The 20,425-nt window shown below is 48.4% G+C and overlaps 1 protein-coding gene across 21 annotated transcripts in view; it reads left to right on the top strand.

Annotated features, from left to right (window-relative positions):
• The window catches only part of EPB41L1 (erythrocyte membrane protein band 4.1 like 1), a 119,409-nt gene extending 101,138 nt beyond the window's left edge, over positions 1–18,271 (top strand). For 15 of the 21 annotated variants that reach the window (XM_033094212.1, XM_033094209.1, XM_033094210.1 and 12 more), the window contains 6 exons: positions 936–1,019; positions 5,597–5,683; positions 6,478–6,561; positions 8,563–8,643; positions 8,960–9,076; positions 14,836–18,271. In XM_033094212.1, the coding sequence (XP_032950103.1) occupies positions 936–1,019; positions 5,597–5,683; positions 6,478–6,561; positions 8,563–8,643; positions 8,960–9,076; positions 14,836–14,844 (462 nt within the window). In that variant the 3' untranslated portion in view covers positions 14,845–18,271. The remainder of the gene's footprint in view (positions 1–935; positions 1,020–5,596; positions 5,684–6,477; positions 6,562–8,562; positions 8,644–8,959; positions 9,077–14,835) is intronic. The other 6 variants (XM_033094205.1, XM_033094225.1, XM_033094216.1 and 3 more) reach the window with 4 other exon arrangements.
• The last annotated feature ends 2,154 nt before the right edge of the window (positions 18,272–20,425 follow it).

The following is a 20,425-nucleotide window of genomic DNA, read 5'->3' as shown; positions in this document are numbered from 1 at the left end:
TATAAACCAACACAACGTGGGCAACTTGCTCGTTTCCAGATTTTTTTCCTCCCACTTTTATAACATGCATAGGGGTTTATGAAGCTGCTACTGCAGTTGAGACCCTAGAGTTCTAATGAGCTGTGTGAACTCAGGCACATGCTCCCTCTCTGGTTTATTTTGTTTCAGTAACGTGTAACTGAAACAACTGTTTTTACACAGAGAAATATAAAGAAACTAAAAATGGCCCCAAATTCCACAGCTCAGTAACCCTTACTTGACATCTAGACAACAGCAAAATGTTCACAGTTAGGAAAGGCAAATGGAACAAAATGAAATTTTTCTTGTGATTTCCTCCCAGAAAAATATGTCTACATTTACCAACATATATACTTAATATCTCTAGATATTTGAAAATTTTACAGAAAAGAGATTCTCTTTTACACCTTAACCTTTTTAAAATAATTTTCTTGGTGATCACTTCTCACTAGCATAAATGGACTTACTCCTTAGTCCCACTCAGGAGTGGACCCTAATTTTTCACACGATCTCCCATCAATGGGCTTGTGCTGTTTTGTCTTTGGCAGTTAATAATGAGTGCGGCAGGGAACTTCTTTGTTCATACTTCGTGGCAAAGTTGACCTCCAAAGGGTGAATTCCTAGCAATGAGGTCACCAGGTCAAAGAATACATGCATCGAAATTTGGATGGAATTGGTCAAATTGTCTGGGATTATTTTTCCTTTGTCAAAGAAGACAATTGAAATGAACTGGAGGACCTGTGAGGACCCCCTGCAATTCGGTCTCTGTGTGGCCACCCCCCCACCAAGTGCATGTTCATTCACACAGCCTGTCACTTTGTAACTAGGAATACCATGAGCCCAGGTGACAGACACTGCAGGTGTATCTGGTGTGCTCTCTCTCTCTCTCTCTCTCTCATGACTCCTCCTCTGGCCAGCAGGTTGATGGCACTGCCCCAATGGGGAAAGAGTTCATAACAACTGCTCCCTCCATCACCACGGAGACCATATCCACCACCATGGTAAGTAGGACCAGGAGGCTTCCCTCTCTGACCAGCCCCCTTACCCCCGAAATAGCCAGATAATAAGCTAACACTGCCGGTTGCTTCTGGAAGCCCTCATCTGCCTCCCTGCGTCAGGCCTGGGACATACAGTCAAATTGTCTGCCACTGTAGTTGCCACAGGACAATCCAGTCAGACCTCAGTTTTCCAAATTGAATAATGTGGGAGGTAGAATCCCTGGGTCTCAGTTATCCGGACCATCTCAGCAACAGCTGGGATAAAGGGAGGATGGTACTATTTGATTATTAGCAATGCCTGAGGATTGTGCCCGAAAGTCCTTCCTGAGCACCAGTCCGCCTGCCATAGCAGCTGTGCATTTTCTCACGTATTGGCCACTTCCTTACCTTGGTCAGTAGATGGCGTGTGGTGAACCTAAGTTGGAAGCTCAGGATTTTGGACCTTCTCCTGCGGGACCCTGTGGTTCTGCTACCTATTTGCTGTCTGACCCATGAAGGGGAGGTCCTTGGCTTCAGGTGTCCTCATCTGTAAAATGCGAATAATCCCCATTCTGTCTGGTTCACGGGTTCTTGAGAGAGTCCAGTAACATCAGAACCTTTAATGATGACACAGAACAGATAGCATTTGGCACACAGGTTTTGGTGCCAGGCAATGATCTCGTTAGTCCTCAAAAAAATCTGTGAGGTAAATGCTCTTTTTTGTCCCTACCCTTTACAGATGAGGAAACTGAAGGTCAGAGAGGTAAAGTGACTTACCCAAGGTCACACAACCAAAAGTGGTAGAGCCAGGTCAAACCCAGGCATTCTGACTCCAGGAGCCCTGCTGCCCACCTCAGCCATTCTGCTGGGGCTGGGGCTGGGGCTGGGGCTGGGGCTGGGGCAGGGGCAGGGGCAGGGGCAGGTAACGGTGCCTGGGCCAGAGCTGTCTTGAGTGGTTGGGAAGTTGTTTTCCAATGCTTTCTCTTGCCAAACCCCTGATATACACATAGGAAAAGAATTACATTAATTTAGACTACCTTCCAGGTAGGTTTTGAGTAAACAAAGATTTTAAGATAAATAAACCCAAACCAGTTACCAGCTTACACACTTTTTTCCCTGGTCACTGAGTTCCTCCTCTCCACTCAACCCTTCACCACGTGGCATTGGGATGCTTATAGGGCTAAATTTAAATTCATGCTATGGTCAGCAGGCAGTTTCATCATTCAGTCATCCATCCGTCCATCCATCCATCCACCCATCCATTCATTTGTTCCAAAAACACTTATTAATCTCTTCTATCTGCCCAGTATGGGGATACGGAGTTGAAGAAAAGATACTGCTTGCTAGAATTCATTTGTCCAAATAATAACCATGGGCACATGCCATGTGCTGTGCCCCTGGGTTTAGGTCCTGGGCACACAGTGGTGAACAAGGCCCAGCTCTCCCACTTCCTGGCTTGATGACTTCCTTGGGCAAGTTACCTGAACCTCTCCAGACCTCAGTTTCCACTTCTGTAAAATGGGGTGAGGGGCAATAATAGCATATCCTTCAAAGGGTTGATGTGAGGAGGAAGGTAGTCTGTGCAAAGCACTCAGAAGAGAGCTTGGCAACCTAGGACGTGGTCTGTAATGTGTGCGGCTGTTATTTTTGTCCTGCCTTTACGGAACAGTGTCATATATGCTTTCGTAGGGAGCACAGGGAGAAGAGGTATGGGTGACATCATAGAAGCCGGAGAAGGTTTTAAGCAGGGACATCTGGGCTATGCTTGAAGGATAAATTAAGGTGCAATCATGGGAGAAGGTGTTCCAGGCAGTGGAAACAGCAGGTACAAAGGCAAGGTGTGAAGGAGCACAGCCCTTGGTCAGTGAAGGGAGAGGTCAGGTTTGTGGGGGAGGGGCAGTGGGCAAAGAGTCTGGAAAGGAAGGCTGGGCCAGGGCTTGAAGGGCCTCACCGGTCACGTATGAAGTTCAAACTTCATCCTGTTTGAACTTGGAAAATCATGGAACTTGGAGATCATGGAAAATCACTTTTTTGAATAGGAGCATGATGTCATCAAAATATGTGTGTCTGTGTTTTAGGAAGATGACACTAGCAACCTGTGTGGAACACGACTAAAGCAAAAATCTCTTCCCTCGGGCGCGTGGGTCTCTCTTTTTATTCTCTTCTGCCCTCCTTTCCTCCCTCCCTGCTTCCTTCAGCACATATTTACAGAACACCCACGCTGTGTGAATCCAGCACTGAAGGAGACAGACAGTGTCCCTGAACCCACGTGCTATTAGGAGAAACCAAAAGAGAAGGCAGGGAACTAGTTTAGGGACTGCTGCAGGGCCAGAGCGTGAGGAGTCGGGTGCTGAGGGAGGGATAGGGTTCAGGGGTACCTGGAGGTGGAAAGCACAGGCTTTGGTCATTGATAGAATCTTTAGGTGACAGGAGAAACGATGGGCTGGTGACACTGCTCCCCGGCCCAGCTCTTCTCAAAATACGTCCCGGGAGCCTGTTAGAAAGGCAAATTCTCAGGCCCCACCCCAGACCTATTGACTCAGAAACTCTGGCGGGGGAGGGGAGGCAGCGGCTGTGCTTTCACAGGGGATGCCCCTCAAGTGGGAGAAGCACTGAGAGCATTGGAGGGAGTGCTCTTCCGTGGCAGGTCTGGGTCGGGGGCAGGAGGAGGCCGCAAATTTCATTTTGGATCTGCTGAGTCTGAGATGCCCGGTGGATGTTTCCAGGGGAAAATGTCTAGGACACAATTGGTTTTAAAGGTCTAGGGTTCAAGAAAGATCTGGGCTGCAGCTAAAGGGTTAGGGGGACGGTGGCCTTGATGAGAAAGCCTGGAGTGGCTGATTTGGCCCAGAGTGGATGGCGAGGAGGAGAGCCCTGCGTACCTGGGAGGAAGGGCGCCCAGAGCGGAGATGGAGACATTGCCCTGGTCAGGAGAGTTGCTGCTCCTCCTTAAGGAGGGAGAGAGGACTGTCCGAGATGCAGGAGAGGCCAGGGGAACAGATGGAACAGATGCTGCCTTGTTTTGAACGACCTGGGTCCCCATTAGTGGCCTCTGTTTTCATTGTGGAGGCAGAGGTGAGACTTTGCCTGGGGAGAAGGAAGCAGTGGCAGAAAAGGCTGTAGAGGAGATTGGCCTGGCGTGACAGCAGGACTCAGAGTGGCTCATGGCCGTTTCCTGAGCCAGGAGAAAGAAAGTGTTGCATCTGGAAGGAAGGCCGTCCTTTTAAGACCTGCTGCTGCTGCCATATTTTGGGACTCCATCTGAGGAAGTTGCTCGTGGATGGAGGGCCAGGTGGCCAGGTCACTGATGACCTCAGCTAGAGGAAGGCATGGGGAGCAGGCAGGGCAAAGGCATAGGGCTCTGTCCTCACCCATCCCCTGGCAGGCAGAGGTCCAGGTCTAGTACCATGCATTCTGCTGGGTACCTGCAGAATGCACACAGCTCTGGGCCCTGGACAGACAAGGCTAAACCCTGAGAGGGTCCAGAAAGTGGGAGGTAAGAGTCAGGCTGTCAGCTAGGCCCCTTGCTAGATATGGGCCAGTAAGTCTGGGGCCACTTCCAGGATTATCTAGTAGTCAGAAGCCACTGTAGGACCAGGAGAAGTGGCTCAAGGGTAAGGATTCTGAGGGCAGAGTGGTGTGGCTGAAGGCGTGTGTTATTAGGCTTGGAGTCTGATGAACGTGGATCTGAATCCAGGTTCTAGCACTAACTTAGCTGGAGGACTTACGCAAACCACTTCACGTTCTCTGGCCCTGTAGTTTCTCATCAATAAAACAAGAGTATTCAAATGATTCATTCTGAGGATTAAATGAGATAATGCATCCTTAGGATAATACCTAGTACATAGCAAGTACTCAGAAAGCAATAGTTATTATGTTATTAATAGGTAACCTATACTCTTTTATTTATCCTATAGATTTCTGTTTGCAAAGCCCTTTCTCCTCTATTATCCTCATTATGTCTCTGTGGGAGTGGGGCAGGGGTCCTTTTAAAAAACAAACTTAAGACTTTATTTTTTTAGAGCAGTTTTAGATTCACAGTGAAATTGAGAGGAAGGTACAGAGATGTCCCACATACCCCCTGCCCCCACTTTTGCTCATTTCCCCCCATTATCAGCATTGCCCACCAGAGTGGGACATTGGTTACCACGGATAACCTCTCTATTGCAGGGGTCCCTTTGTATAGGTAAATCCATGAGGCCCGTGGAGGGGAAGTGGCTGTGCCCCAGGTCATGTGGCTAGAATGTGGCAAGGCCAGGATGAGAACCTGAATGTCTCAACTCTTTCGTCAGTACTTCCAGAAAACAATACTGTGTCTTGTTCACCACGGTGTCCCTAATGCCAGGCACTCTGTAAATGTTTGTGCAATGAATGAGTGTGTGAGTCAGTGTGTAAGCATGTGAGCGAGTGTGTAAGTGTGTGAATGAGTAAGCGAGTGCGTGACAAATGAGAGGAGACTGAACTGAATGATGCCTGCGGCTCTCTGCTTCTAATGTCACAACTCCACCTGTGGCCATAAGAACTGCATGGCCATATGCTCTGGCCATCCTGGGGGCCCGCCCACCTGAGACCTGGCCATCTGAGCACTATTGTTTTCCCAGGAGAACAGTCTCAAGTCCGGGAAGGGGGCAGCTGCCATGATCCCAGGCCCACAGACGGTGGCCACGGAAATCCGTTCTCTTTCTCCGGTAAGTGGGCAGGGCCAGCTCAGGCTAGGGGACTCCACACGGAGAATGTGGACCCACGTCCACCACCAGCCCGCAACAAGGGCAGCGTGGAGCCCAGAAGGCTGCCCTTTGAAGTGCATTGTTTTCAGAGGCCCACAAGGTGTCTGGTGTCCACCAGAGTCTTGCCCATTGCCCTCCAACACACACACACACACACACACACACACACACACACACACACGGCAGGGCAGTGGTAGTGTGGGGGTGAAGTGGCTCCTCCCCTTGGCAGCACCTGTGATGTGACAGCGCTGCTCTCCTTACTGACCAGGAGACGCAATGGACTAGGAGTCCAGAGGCTTGGATTCTGGACCTGGCTCTGTTAGTGGTTGTCCCGTGAGCCCAAGTCTGCCCCCTTTGAGGTCTCTTGCAGCTCCTGCATCCTCCTGATCTGTCGTTGTCATCATTTAGCCCCATAGAGAGCGTGTTCCCAGCTCTGACAAGGTGGGGAACCAAGAGGTTTCCCTTGGATCCCTCGGTTCATTCTTCTAAGAAGCCAGGTCTTCTTAAGATTCTGGGCCTTAGGAATCTCAGGTTCTAGGAATCTTAGATTCCAGGCTTTGAGAATTTCATGGGTCTAACATTCTGAAGATTCCAGTATTCCTGAATTCTTAGATTCAATGGTTCGTAGCATCTTGGCTTCCAAACTTCACTTCATGGGACCCCTACTCGTCCCTTGGTGTACCCCACCCCTCCTCCACCCCGCAGAGCCCAGCCTCCTCACCTGACCCCGGGGTGGGGGTGGTTATATTCTGCAGATCATCGGGAAAGATGTCCTCACCAGCACCTACGGCGCCACTGCGGAAACCCTCTCCACCTCCACCACCACCCATGTTACCAAAGTGAGTAGCAGCAGGGTGTCATCTGCCCCCAGCCTGGCTGTGGGGCTCGGGAAGGTCATTGCCATTGCTCTGCCTTATAACATGGACAGAGAAGACCCGTGGTGTTTCCAGTTCCTGGAGTGCTGTGCGCTTTGTTCTGATACGGGTTGTCCCGCACGGACCTACCTTTCAGCGTTGACAGCCAGGCTTGGGGGATGAGGCCATCTCCTTGGACAGAACTGTGACCCACTGGCATTTGCACCTTAGGACCTTAAGTGCTGGAGGGGTTTCGAGGGGGGTGAGGTAAGGAAGGCTCAACGTGTGAGGAGTGGTCTTCTGGAAAACGTGGGGTTTGTGCAGGGTCTTGGAAAGCAGGTAGGACTTGAGAGGGAGGAGAAGGCAGAGGCAGACGTTCTACGCAATGCAGAAGATGAGAGCAGAAACAGTGTGTGTTTGCTTCTTTGTTCACTGAGCAAATGTTAGTGAGCGTCCACCTTACGCTGGCCTCTGTACGAGGGGCTGCTTGAGGGGCTGTAAGCGGTGCATGTAGTGGGAAATGGGAGCAGTGGTCTCTGCCAGGAAGAAGCAGCATGTAGAGATGTATCTGTGGGAAATCAGGTTGATTGGGGCCGGGGGAAGCAGAATAGAGACAAATAAGACACATTCCAAGACAAATGTGGCCTGAGTCCGAGAGCCATTGGAAAACCATCAAGGTGTCTTTACTGGGGAGTAACCCAGTGAAAAGAGGTGTAAGGAGAGGAGATTGGGTCCCCCAGGATGTGCAGATAGCTGGGAGAAAGGAGAGAGTGAGTTATAGATACGGGATAGAGGGCCTGGACCGGGGTGGGGGACAGAGCTGGGGAGGGAAGAGGAAGGGCCAAGAAAGGACAGCATTCCTGATGTATCAGCCGTGACTCAGCCAAGGAAACAGGGCTGAGGACAGGCTGGCACATCCGTGCTGCAGTGGCCAGGGGGAGGCGGAAGGGGTCCTAGACCAGAGATGGAGGCCTGAAGGAGAGAGGCCAGGGAGCCAGATTGAGTTGTAGGTTCCGCTGAGCCATCCAAAGAAGTCTGGAAGGTGGCATCGGCCCTTTACAACACAATCTTAGCCCTGCCACCGCCTATGTAGGACTCAGCACTTCTGCACAGTCCCCAGAGAGCACCCGCTGTCACCAAAAACATTAGAGAGAGCAATGTTGACTTCACTGAAAGCTTTATGGGAAGGTTTTCCATCACACACCCCACTGCATACAGCTCAGAAAACTCTTCTTCCCCAAGGCCCTCCTGGCCCTGCCAACTGGGAACCTCCTCTTTTTTCTGTCCACTCCTGACTCCAGCTAGGATTTCCCTCCTCCACCGCCCTCCTTCAATATGCCAAGCAATTAGGTCCTGCCCCATTTCTACTTCTAAACTCACACCCAAATCCACTTCTTCCGAAAGCAGTGGTGGTGATCCGTATCATCCACGAAATTTCTCTTCTAGTGTTGTTGGAAGGTAGAACCTTGTCACCATTCACATTTCATTCATGTGTTCATTCAACAAATCGGCATTTAGCACCTGCCCTGGTCAGGTTGGACAGAGGATTGGGGAGGAGGGGATCGAGCAATGAACAAAAGATAGCTTCTGCCTTCAAGAGCTCCAGCCTACTGAGCAAGGCCAGGTCCCACACCCAAGGTCAGCACAGGGCAGAGAGTCCCAGAACCGTGAGAGAGATGAACGTGGTGCTCAGGAAGTACCGAGGCAGGAAGGCAGAAGGATCACCAACCAGGGAGACAGAGGCAGCATGTGATCTGGGCTTGAAAGACCTACAGGGGGCAGTTTGTAGTTGGGACAGTGGTGGCCCTCAGGCAAGATCTGTAATCTGAAGTCCCAAAACCAGAAAAGGAAAAACCTAAGGGAGCCAGGAGAGAAGGTGACTGCTGCTTCCAGCTGTGCCCTGAAGGGATCTTTGGTTAGCTCCCCTGTTGCGGCTGCTGCCACAGGAGCTCCTACGGCTGACCTTGCCTTCCTCTCCCACTGCAGACTGTGAAAGGAGGGTTTTCTGAGACGAGGATCGAGAAGCGCATCATTATTACCGGGGATGAAGATGTTGATCAAGACCAGGTATGGAGATAAGGAGCAGTATTCACAGCAGCAATGTCCGGTCCCCAATCCCCGCCACATTGAGTTACCCATGGATGGCTGCTCCTGTGGGCTGAGAAGATGTCCACTTCCTGCTGACCTTGTCCAGACAAGGGGCCCTGAAGGAAGGGGCATTGAATGTAAGCCAGAAGGAGCCAGAAGACCCAAGCTCTAGTCTTTCCCTTTAACTCTTGGGCCCCTGTTTCCCCAGCTGTGCACTGAGCTGCTTGTTGGTCTCCATGGTCTATTCCATATTTGATATTCTGTGGTTCCTCACTTTGCTCTTCTTTTCCACCAGGCCCTGGCTTTGGCCATCAAGGAGGCCAAACTGCAGCATCCTGACATGCTGGTAACCAAAGCTGTCGTATACAGAGAAACAGACCCATCCCCGGAGGAGAGGGACAAGAAGTCACAGGTGAGGCTCCAGCAGCCGTGAGAGGAGGAGGGAAGTGTGGCAAGGTCCTCGAAGGGTCATTTCCATCTGAGAACCCATCACGTGGCTTGGTCCCTGGCTCCAGATACAACGAATCACAGTGGAGAAGAAGCCTAGTTCCTTGGCTTCTCTGGTGTTTCAGGCCCCAGATCCAGAAAAGTGAATCTAGAAGTGATAAGAAAAGGTGGGAAGGATTGACAGCGGGTACTGAAGTGGGACAGATGGAAGCAAGCGGAACCTCCCTGGCCACTGCCTAGGAGTTTGAAATCAGAAAAAGGCCTACCAAGCCCAGGGCCTGGCAGGGGGCATTCCTGTCCCAGAGTTTCTGTCTCCATCACAGGTCACTGCGTGTTGCTAAGGGGGCAGGGGTTGTGATGACCAGAGCCCTCGGTCCCATCTGTCTTGCTGGATTGCAAACCCTTGACTTCTCAGGCACCTGGGGCCAGAATCCTAGGTGCCCCCATGTGTTTGTCTCCTTATGGGCCATCAGGACTTTGGTGAATAAAAGGAATGAGAGATGATAGATAGGGCTGTCATTGGTATAAATTCGAGGAGTTCTTCTGGTCCCTCTGGAAATTTACTGACATTCATCAGACCTGTAAAAGAAAATCTCACAGACATTGAGTTCACTGAAATAAGTCAGACACAGAAGGTACATACTGTTTGAATCCATTCATAGGAAGTTCAAAAACGGGCAAAACTAACCAACAATGATAAAAATTAGAATAGTGGTTACTTGTAGGATGTGATATTGATATTGCAGAGTTACAGGGGAACCTTCCGGGGTGCTGGAAATATCAGCATCTTGAACTGGGTGGGTTACGTGGTTTTACACATATACAGTGGTACCTCGGTTTTCGAACGTCTCCGTTGACAAACATTTCGGTTTACGAATGCCGTAAATTTTATGGATCTATGGTATCATTAGGTAGTAAAATTCATGCTAAATTTTCAGTTTTAGGGGTTGATTTTATTAATTTTATTTTATTAATCCTGGAACGGATTAATCCATTTTGCGTTACTTTCTATGGGGAAACCGTGCCTCGGTTTTCGAGTGTTTCAGAACTCTAACGGTCTTCCGGAACGGATTACGTTAAAAAACCGAGGTACCACTGTATAAAAATTTGTCGAGCTCTACACTTAGATGTGTGCACTTGACACATTTCACGTTATACCACAATGGAAACAAAAATCTGTCTCAAAGACCCTCACAAACAACAGGTCTCCTTTTGCCCTCTCCCCTGATACATGAATGCAATACCTTCTAGAAAGGTACAAGAGTATGTCTTTCTATTCCTTTGTTTACCACCCACTTTGTGTCAGAAAAAGCACTGAAACATTTTCCTTCCACTTTGAAAGACTGCTAAACCCTGGTCTAGACTGTGCTGTCCAACAGAACCTTCTGGAATGATGGAAATGGTTTTTCTGTGCTTGCAGTGTAGGAGCCACAAGCCTAGGCTATTGAGCACTTGAAATTGGCTAATCCAAAACGAGATGTGCTGTAAGGGGAAAATATAATACATGCAGGATTTTGAAGATTTAATATGAAAAAAATTAAAATATCTCAATAATTTTCATTTTGATCACATGTTAAAATGATAATGGGTTAAGTAAAATATATTATTAAAACTAATTTCACCTCTTTATACTGTTTTTAATAGAAGTTACAATTTTTTATTTAAATATTTTAGAAAACTAGAAATACCGGAAAATTAAAAAAAAATTGTCTACAAAATCTGTTATCTAGAAAATTAAAAATTCTGTATGTGGCTCTCACTCGATTTCTATTGGACAGCGTTGGTCTTCAGGTGGTCATGGGCGGAGACTGTTTTCCAGCTTCCCTCAGGCATTCATGCAAGTGACTGTCACTTCTGTCTCCTCAGTTGTCCCATTATTCTTGCTTTTTGTCCTCCAGACCTCAGAGTGGTAGAGTGTAGGTCACTTACCAAGCTGATGCTGAGCTGGCAGTATCACCTGGGGATACAGGTAGTAGAGAACTAGTGCCATAAAGTCTGATTTAGAAGCACTGGGCCGGGACCTGGGGATTTAGTTATACCTTGGTCCTTCGTAAGCCCATGCGCAGCCAGGTAGAGGAGCTACTGATGCAAAGAATTCTGTGCTGGAAATCCAGGGACCTGGCTCCAATCCCAGCCATTCCGCTGACCGGCTGTGTGACCATGGATCAGTTTGGGGCAAGCCCCCATCCAGTTATAGTCCTCTGGCTTTTCATTTACTTTCCTAGAGTGTCTGTTATGTATGTGTCGTATCTTCCCCCTTTCCTGCCTCACTCCTCATCTTCCTGGGCCATAACCAGCCAGCCCCCCAGGCTCCTGCTTTCCCGTCTTCCCTGGCCCTTCTGAGCTCTTGTCGCAGCCTCCACACCTGCCCACCCGGCACCATGCAGTCTTTCCCATCTGCCCACCTCACTGCTCCCTCGGCTATTTCATTCCCTCCTTCTTGCCCCTCTTGTAGTTCTTTCTTTGATGCCATCGTCCCACGTACCACCATGCTCTCTCTCTCTCTCTCTCTCTCTCTCTCTCTCTCTCTCTCTCTCTCTCTCTCTCTCTCGATCCTTCCATAAAGGTCACCTTGTTTGTGTTGCCCTGGAGAAGCAGAAGTTGCTCCCTTGCCTTTTCCTCCCACATTCTTTACCTTCGTTATCACCAAGTAGGAACCACCTCTGACTTTAACATAGTCAGACTCACTAATTCTGGGGGAGAGATCTGCTCTGAATTAGAAAACTCCTTTTGAAAGTGCTTGAAAAGCACGGGTTTAATGAATGGATGCATCATGGTACCTCGAGGAAGAGCTGGATTCAAATCTCAGTTGCGCCTATTATTAGCTGCATGACTTCGAGCAAGTTCTTTAACCTTCTCATCTGTGTTTCTTCATCAGCCAAGTGGCGGTGAGAGTCACAATAGTAACAATTGCTGTAATTTATGGAGTGCTTACGCTGTTTCAGGCACCAGGCTATGCAGTCAACATAAGGACTGTTATCTGCTCATTCGTTTGACAAATGAGGACACTGAGACTCTGAGACATTAGGTGACTTGCTTATAGTCATAGAACCTGGAGCATGATGAGTTAATTAGAGAGTCAAACCTCCTCTGTTAGACTCCAAATCCGCCCTATGGTCTTAACCTCCTCACCACACTGACTTTTCATAGTCTCTATCTCCTTCATACGTATACAGTAGTTAGTACAGTGCCTGGCACTTAGTAAGTGCTCAATAAAAGCTGATTGTGATTATTAACTCACAGTAGCTTACCAAAATGCTGCACATTCAGGCTGCTGTAATAAACCAAGAAGAATACATTATAATATGATGGCTTGAGATGTCGCTTGTATTTCTGAAATGTCTGTGGGCTTTTGAAGATATCCCGTGTACCCAAAATCCTGTTTACGTTGAGCTATGGGACAGGAACTTCATGAGTCAATGAGCAAACTTAAAGTGCAGCCTACTCCTAGAAGACGGAACTCCCCAGGAAGTAGCAGGATTGAGCAGAAAGAATACACCCAGGCTTTGGAGCCAGAAATACCTTGCTAGCCGTGTGCCCAGAGGAAACTCCCTGGGGCTCAGTTTCCTCATCTGAGTTAACGGAGTTGATCTATACATTGGAGCTGCTGTAACAATTAAACAACATCTGTGACTGTCTTAGCTCAGGCTGCTACAATACAAGACCATAGGCTGGGGGGCCTAAATAACATACATGTACTTCTCACAGTTATAGGGGCTCAGAAGCCCAAGATGAAGGTGCTGGCCAGTTCAGTTCCTGGTGAGAGCCCACTTCCTGGTTTGCAGACAGCCGTCTTCTCTATATGTCCTCATGTGGCCGAGAGCAGAGAAAGAGATCATCTTTCTTACGTCTCTTCTTATAAGGGCACTAATCCCATTTATGAGGGTTCTGCCCTTATGACCTAAGGCCTCACCTCTAAATGCCATCACCTTGAGAATTAGAGCTTCAACCTGTGAATTGGGGGGTCAGGGGGGCATAAACATGAAGTCCATAGCGGTGACTACCAGGGCGGTGTCTCACGTACAGAAGGTGCTCCACCATGTGAACCTGCTTCCGTGTCCCCTGGGGTTTTGCCGTGTTTAGGGATGATGAGAGTCCTGAGTAAGTCAGACCATAAACCTCCACCACCAGCCTGGTGCACAAGACACTGTTTCCATGTGGGTGTCCATCTTACTGGTCTTCATCTTCTCTTCCCTCCCTGGATCCTCCAGAAACATGTGTCCCTGCCCCAGTTGATTCAGTCTTCCTTCTGGAAGTCCTTCCTCCTGGAAGTTCTTGCTGTGAGTGTGGAAGGCACGCTCATCTCACACAGAGTCTTTTCTCTGCAGCCTCACGGGCCAGATGTGTGGTTTCTGCTCCATCATCTCCCACTGGCCCACCTCCTTCAGGCAGAACCTGTCTTCCAAACTCTGCCAGCAAGAGGGTAGCATTCACCCAGCTTCCTAGAGCTTTCTTACCTTCAAAATGTTAATTAAATGGGGAAAAAGTCATTGACTTGTTCCAAAGCAGGAGCCTTGGGTTCTAATCAACTTGCTAAGTCATTGAACCTGGGCCTCAGTTTTCCCATCTGTCAAATGATCTTATATGACTTTATTAGCATTTGGCCAGATGTGAGTGATAAAAGGCAGGAATAATATGCCGCCTGTTGAACAGTTTTGGGTAGTTGCTATGTGCTAGGCCTAGTGTTGGGCACTGGAAAGACATGATAAGGAAGAGACAGCTCTTGACCTCAAGAAGATCAGAATAGTATGTGGTTAAATTAACAATGACAGGGGGTGGCCAATTAGCTTAGCTGGTTAGAGCATGGTGCTAATAAACACCAAGGTTGCTGGTTCGATCCCCACATGGGCTACTGTGAGCTGCACCCTCCTTAAAAAAAAAAAAAAAAAAAAAAAAAAAAAAAATATATATATATATATATATATATATATAAACACTGACTTAAGATTGGTAAAAATTTAAAATTAATTAATTAACAACAATTGTAATAACAAGAACAGCCAGTATTTACTTAGCACTTACTATATGTTGATCCTTGTTTTAAATCCCTATAACTGCATAAGGCAGGACCCATTTTACAGAGGGAGCAACTGAGGTATAAAGAGGTTAAGAAACTTGCCCATAATTACAGAGCTAATAGGCCATGGAGTGGGATTTGAACTCAGGATTCAGGATTGCAGAGCCCACACCTCTTAACCACTAAGTTTTGGAGTCGAACCTGAGTTGGGATCCAGGCTCCAGTTTCTTTATTTAAACATTGCTCTCGGGGGATTAATCCCCAGGACACAGCAGGCCCATGGAGAACTGAAAGGAAAAACAAACAAGCAAAGAACGTCTACAATCACGACTAGACATTTCTTAGAACTGAGAGAAGGTAGGAAGAAAAAACGCAACGAGTGTGATCCTAGCTTCTCAGTGTTAAAGGGAACTTGAACACATTTTCAGGCCAAAAGAAAAGAAACCACCTCCTTAGAAACACACAAGCAAATACACATGGGCTTTGGCTAGATCAGCTAGATGTGGGTTCAGATCTCAGCTGCCACTTACAAGCTGAGTGGCTTTAGACAAGTCATGCTGTCTTCCTGAGCCATAATAAAGGACACGTGATAAAGACTAGCTGAAACAGCCTCTTGCCATGTATTTAAAGATGGGTGACAACGTTACTAACTTTTCTTGTCCTCCTCCTTCCTTTGTGTTCCCTTCCCCCCACGACTCTGGCTCCAGGACTCCTGACCTCTGTGAAGAGATGCTAGCGTTTCTGGTCCAACCCAAGCCAGAGAACCGTTAAGAAGGGGCCTTCATTCTGGATTCTCCGACTCAACACCAACATCCCAGCTGCGACGTACTGTCACTGATGAGAGACTGGGAAAGAAGAAGCATATATATATATAGATATATAGAGATATAGATATATATACAGGAAACACTGCGTCCTTGCACTGCTGCCGGGGCTGGCCGAGCAGTCGACCAAACAGCAACAACCAACATCTGAACACCTACATTTCCTTTGCAGACAAATTGAAGAATTGGTGGGATTTTTCAGGAAAAATCATTATAATGACAATAATCCATTGCTCCCCCTTCGAAGCCCAACGAAACGGCAAAAGCAAGCCAGACCGCGATGATTGTAGAAGTACAGTATGACCCTGGTTCTGCACATTACATCTGGTGGGTGGACATTCCATTTGTTCTTCTCCAGCATCTGTTGCCCACTCAAGTGCAAAGGAAAAAACCCTTTTGCAGCAAAGCAAGATAAGTTGCAGCAGCAAGACACGCACCGTCAACCGTTTTCCGAGAAAGAAAGTGAATTCCCTACTTGGAAAGGAGGAGGAGGAACACTGGACAATTATTTTTTGGGTCTTGACACTGGGCTGCAAAATCCACTTTCCTTTCTTCCACCTCCCCTCCCCCCCACTCAGAAGTCTTGTCATTTCTGTCTCGGCTCTCTCCTCCCTCTCTCCCGACCCTGCACCCCACGCCCTCTGTAGCCTGGTCCTGCTGAGGGCCACGCAGATGACTCTCATTTGAAACAAGAAAAAGACAAGAAAGCAAGAACAGAAAACCAAGCCACAGGAAGGCAAGTTCTGGGTTCTCATTATGAAAGTGCAGCTTGTAGGAGATTTGTATGGATGTGCTTTTAAGTTATGTATATTACATATAACGGGAAACAAATATTAAAATAAACAGTGCTGGTAAGTATGAAGCTGACATTTTAAAATTATAATTATCTGTGATTGATGTATCCCAAGGTTCCTAGATCTCACTGAGCCGGCCCAGCCAAGGAGACCTAGCCTCTGGCTGTGAGTTGCTCACAGTAGGAGCTGACGGTTCAGTGTAGTAATACAGTGTGTGGTGTTTGTCCTTGGTTGATCGGTGAGGAGGAGTGGGGTCCCCAAATGGAGAGGCAGGGGTTTGGCAAGAAGGAAGCAACATAGATGTAGTCGAAGATGCCTTTTCCGCCTGGGCAGTAGCAACCAGGGCCTGGTCTGTGCTCAGGTGTGGGGTCCAGAGTTAGGATTTTGCTGCAGAGGTCCCCTGGCTCAATCCCCTACCTCCCTAGGGGGCTTGCCTCAGTTTTCAGTCGTCTGTTTTGTTTGCCACATGTCTTGCCTTTCCCTGACCAAATTGTGACAGCGTACTCCCCATCCCAAGGGAGGTGATGCTCCGGCCACTGTAACGGATGGTGGCTTTAACCTGGATGTCTGAAAATCCCCAGCTCTTTTCCTTTACCACGCCTGTATTCTGTCTGAATCATTCTCTTCTTCCTGGGCCAAAGCAGCCACGGTAGAGACCGTGAACACAGGGTAAACCCTAACAGGTCAAAAGTGTATTCCCGAAGGCTTTACCTCCCCTAGAACAAGCTGTGGATGAAAGGTGGTGCTGCTCAAGTCTCTATCGATGTAGAAGACCCTGGCTTTGGAGACCTCCCCTTCAGTCAGCCTCTGAGCTCGGAGTCTGTGCCCTCAGAGTCCCAGAAATTGCCTCGAGACCACAGAAACCCTTGGAAACACCCTATGAAAAGCTTGGCATTGATCTCGGGCACACAGGGGCTTTCCCAGGCTTTCCTGCCACAGGCTGCTTCCCTGAGCTCAGTGAGTCTCCTGTGAGCAAGGATGTCCCCACTGCATTTTAATTTCTCAGTCCCATCTCACCTCCCCAGTCCTGCTTCTAAAGCAGTCAATAAAGTCATTCAACAACTACTGAGTACCTACTGATGCCAGGCACTCTTCTTGGACTAAAGGAGAGAGTGGGGGGGCGGGGGAGGGAGGGCCCTGGGAAGCCCCTGAGCAAGCGTTATATCTCCAACCATGGCTGCCCCCTCTGAGCGCATCTCCACATTCTCTCCCGATTCTGGGACTTTGCCCAGGGATGTCCTCTAGAGGGCGCAGGCTTGCTGATCAGTAACCCCGAGGCTCTGCATGCTTAGCTGTTTAGCTGGTGCTCACCTGAGGCAGGACAAGGATAGTATGCGTCTGTGGGCCACATGGGATGGAGAGGGCAGAGAGCCCTGAACCTGGGCATCAGATGGCAGAGTCTCCGCATCCCCCACCCCCACCCCCACCGCTACCCGCAGCAGGTCGGTCGTCCTCTCCAACTCCCCCCCAAATGTGACAGCACACTTTCTATGCAGCAGGTTCTTTTTACAATCCTGGTAAAGAAGCCACAGAACCTCCTTCTTGCCCTTCTCAACCTGAGAGCTTCCACTCTTTCTGGGTCAAGAGCCGGAGTGGCTTCACCCTCTCTGGGCTACCCAGAATTTGGCTCAGGCACCCCTGTCTTTGCTGGAACCAGGCATCTGAACACACTGGACATCCTTCAGAGGGAGAATATTTTTTTCTGGGTTCTACACCTGCCTGCAGACCCGGGGTGTGTGGCTTCAGTGCAGGGATGAAGTGACCCGGCATAGCTCGTGGGCCAGCCAGGGTTGGTGGCAATCTCCGTCCCACAGATGTTCTGACTTTCCTTCCATGGAGAGGCAGGCAGCGCCACCAGGGAGGAGGGGAGCTGCAAAACTGAAATCTAGGACACTGTTTCTCCCCATCCTCCTCTTCATGGAATATAGACATTTGTCTTGTCTGTCTTCAACCTACTTTTCTTTTTTATATTTCTCATCCTTTCTGTGCTGCCTTTCCACCCAGGAGCCCATGTAGCATAGTGGAAAAAGTCCCAGAGGGCAGTCAGGAGTTCTGGGCGGCCATTCTGGCTTAGCCCCTAACTCACCCTGTGACATTGAGCTAGTCCTGTGCCTCATCTGGGGCCTCTGTTTCCCCACTTGTGAAATGAAGAAGATAAACCAGATGCTCTCCAGGGTCTTTTCCCCCCTCTGCCATCCTACAGATTTTCATTTTATTTTGCTTTCTCAGAATCTTTTCAATCTGAGGGTACAGGAAGTGCCAGGACCTGTCTCAGTTTTTGAATCCTGCAAGCACATTCCAAGACTGGCCTGAAATTGCATGAGCAACATCACTCCAATTTTTTTTTTTTCCAAAAGCTCCTTACCAACCAACTGAGATGCTGTCCTGTTCCTTTTTATTCACACCCCTCTCTCCTCTCTGGTCCCCGCGCTCCCCCACCTCAGTGCTCCGTGCTGTATGCGTGTGCTCTCTGTTCTTGTATACTCAATAAAAGTGAAATAAATGTGTTTGATGCTGAACCACAACTGCCTTGGCGCACATCTCTCTCCCCACACCTCCCCTCTCTCTCTCTCTCTCTCTCTCTCTCTCTCTCTCTCTCTCTCCATCTTTCACTACCAGTACAAGTTCGCATTTTGAGTAGAGCTGAAACTGGAGTGCAGAGATCCCAACCTAGAACACTTTCATTCAAGAAATGTTTGTAGCTCCCAGTGTGGTCCAGTGCTTGCAGTAGGCTTTGCAGGTGCAACAGCAAATAAGACAAAGTCCTCGTCCTCCAGGAACCCAGAGGCTGGTGGAGGAAACAGACAACACAACAGGCAGGCAGAGACAATACCCGAGTGAGGCATGGGCACCAGGAAGGAAATGCACATGGGGGGATGGTCACTGAAGGAGACCATCTTCAATAAGGTGGCCAATTACAGGCTCCCTAGGGAGGTTATATTTGTGAGCTGAATGAAGAGAAATATCCAGGAAGGTGAAGAACTTGGGCAAGAGCCTTCTAGGCGGAAGGAACAGTAAGCATGCGGGGGTGCCCCAGGACACGGGGGCTCGGTGTGTGCAGGAACAGCAGTCTCTCTCCTCCCTGAAAGAAGAGCACCTACCGCAGGGGCTCTTCCTGCACCCCTGCTCCATGGGAGCCTAGCGGATAATGTATACAGCCACCCTCCCTCAACTCCAGCCTTGGCCCACTGCCTTCACACGTGTTGCCGTATCCCCATATGTGCCACCTGGCTTGTTACTGACTTATCATTTTTCTTTAAATTGTGTAAAAAAAAATGTTTATTTAAAAAAGAAACTATATTACTTCCACAAATGGAAAACTATTGTCATTTGCCAAAGAAAGGAGGTCTTCATAAAAAGAAATGCAAAAATATTAAAAGTAATCCATGTAAAACTTAAACTCACCCCTTGGACTACCTGAGGTGCACGCACCAGCACTTTCCTTTTTATTCCACTAAGCAACTCACACCAGACTGCCTTTCTTTATTGCCCAAAATTTCACAAGCAAGAACACCGGTAATCATTTGGTGCATTTTCTTCCAGACTTTTTCCACGTCCAAGTATTTTTTCCAGATTTGAAGTTACCTTGTACATACCATTCTAAATACTTTTTAAAACTTAAATCCCGAGCACTTCACTGTAATTTCAAATACTAATACTATTTCTTCATTAAATTATACAGAATGCTATGCAGTGAAAAGCAATTCTTCAACCCTCTACAGACTCCTGTCTTGCCAAAGGCAATTCCTTCCAGGAGCTTTGTTACTCCTTCTCTGAATTTCCCCAGGTTTCCTTTAGCTATCTGTCACACTTGGGGTTCTGCAATAGGATTTGGTTTGCAAACATTGGGTCCCCACACGTCTTGGATCTGTATCTCTCTCTCCCATAAATACAGAGCCAGCCTCTGTGCTGCCTGGGAGTAAACTGTGTGTTTCATCTGTATCAGTGGTTCTTAACATGGGTGGGGGTGTGTGTGTTTTACCCCCCAGGGAACATTTAGCAATATCTGGAGACATTTTTGGTTGACACACTGAGGGGTGCTACTGGCATCTGCTGGGTAGAGGCCAGGGGTGCTGCTAAACATCCTACAATCACAGGACAACCCCCATAACAAAGAATTATCTGGCCCCAAATATCAGTAGTACCAAGGTTGAGAAACCTAATCTGGATGGACATAGGACCCACAAAGTGGGGTTTCCGGGACACCATCCACAGCTTCCATGCCCATAGTATAGTACCCTGGAGTCTCTGAGATGATGGCGAGCCTGGCTGGAACAGAGAGGTCTGACAACCAGACCAGAGAGCTCAGCACCTAAGACTGGGAATAGGGAGGGGCGAGGAGAGAGCTGAGCTTCTTCATGCCGGAAGTGGACCTGACACAACAGGCTGAGATTGGCGTCCATGACTGTAACTAATGGAAGCCATCTCTGGTTAATCCTGCAGCAGCTCATTGTGATTAACCATGACCGCAGGGTCCAGTCTGGTCTATACCCACTAAGAGATGAATTTTGACTGAGACAGATTGGCGTGTCCAGCTGTCACTGAGGAAGTATGACACACAAGCTAAGGAGTAGCAGCACAAGGACGAGACCTGGGTTTGCACCCTAGCTCCACCACTCTGACTGTGTAACCTCTCTGAGCCTCAGTTTTCTCTTCTGTAAGTTGGGAATACTAATACC

Source organism: Rhinolophus ferrumequinum, chromosome 23 (genome assembly GCF_004115265.2).
Source record: "Rhinolophus ferrumequinum isolate MPI-CBG mRhiFer1 chromosome 23, mRhiFer1_v1.p, whole genome shotgun sequence".
Taxonomy (NCBI): Eukaryota; Metazoa; Chordata; class Mammalia; order Chiroptera; family Rhinolophidae; genus Rhinolophus; species Rhinolophus ferrumequinum.
Note: the sequence above shows the minus strand (reverse complement) of the source record. Positions and strands in the feature narration are given on the sequence as shown.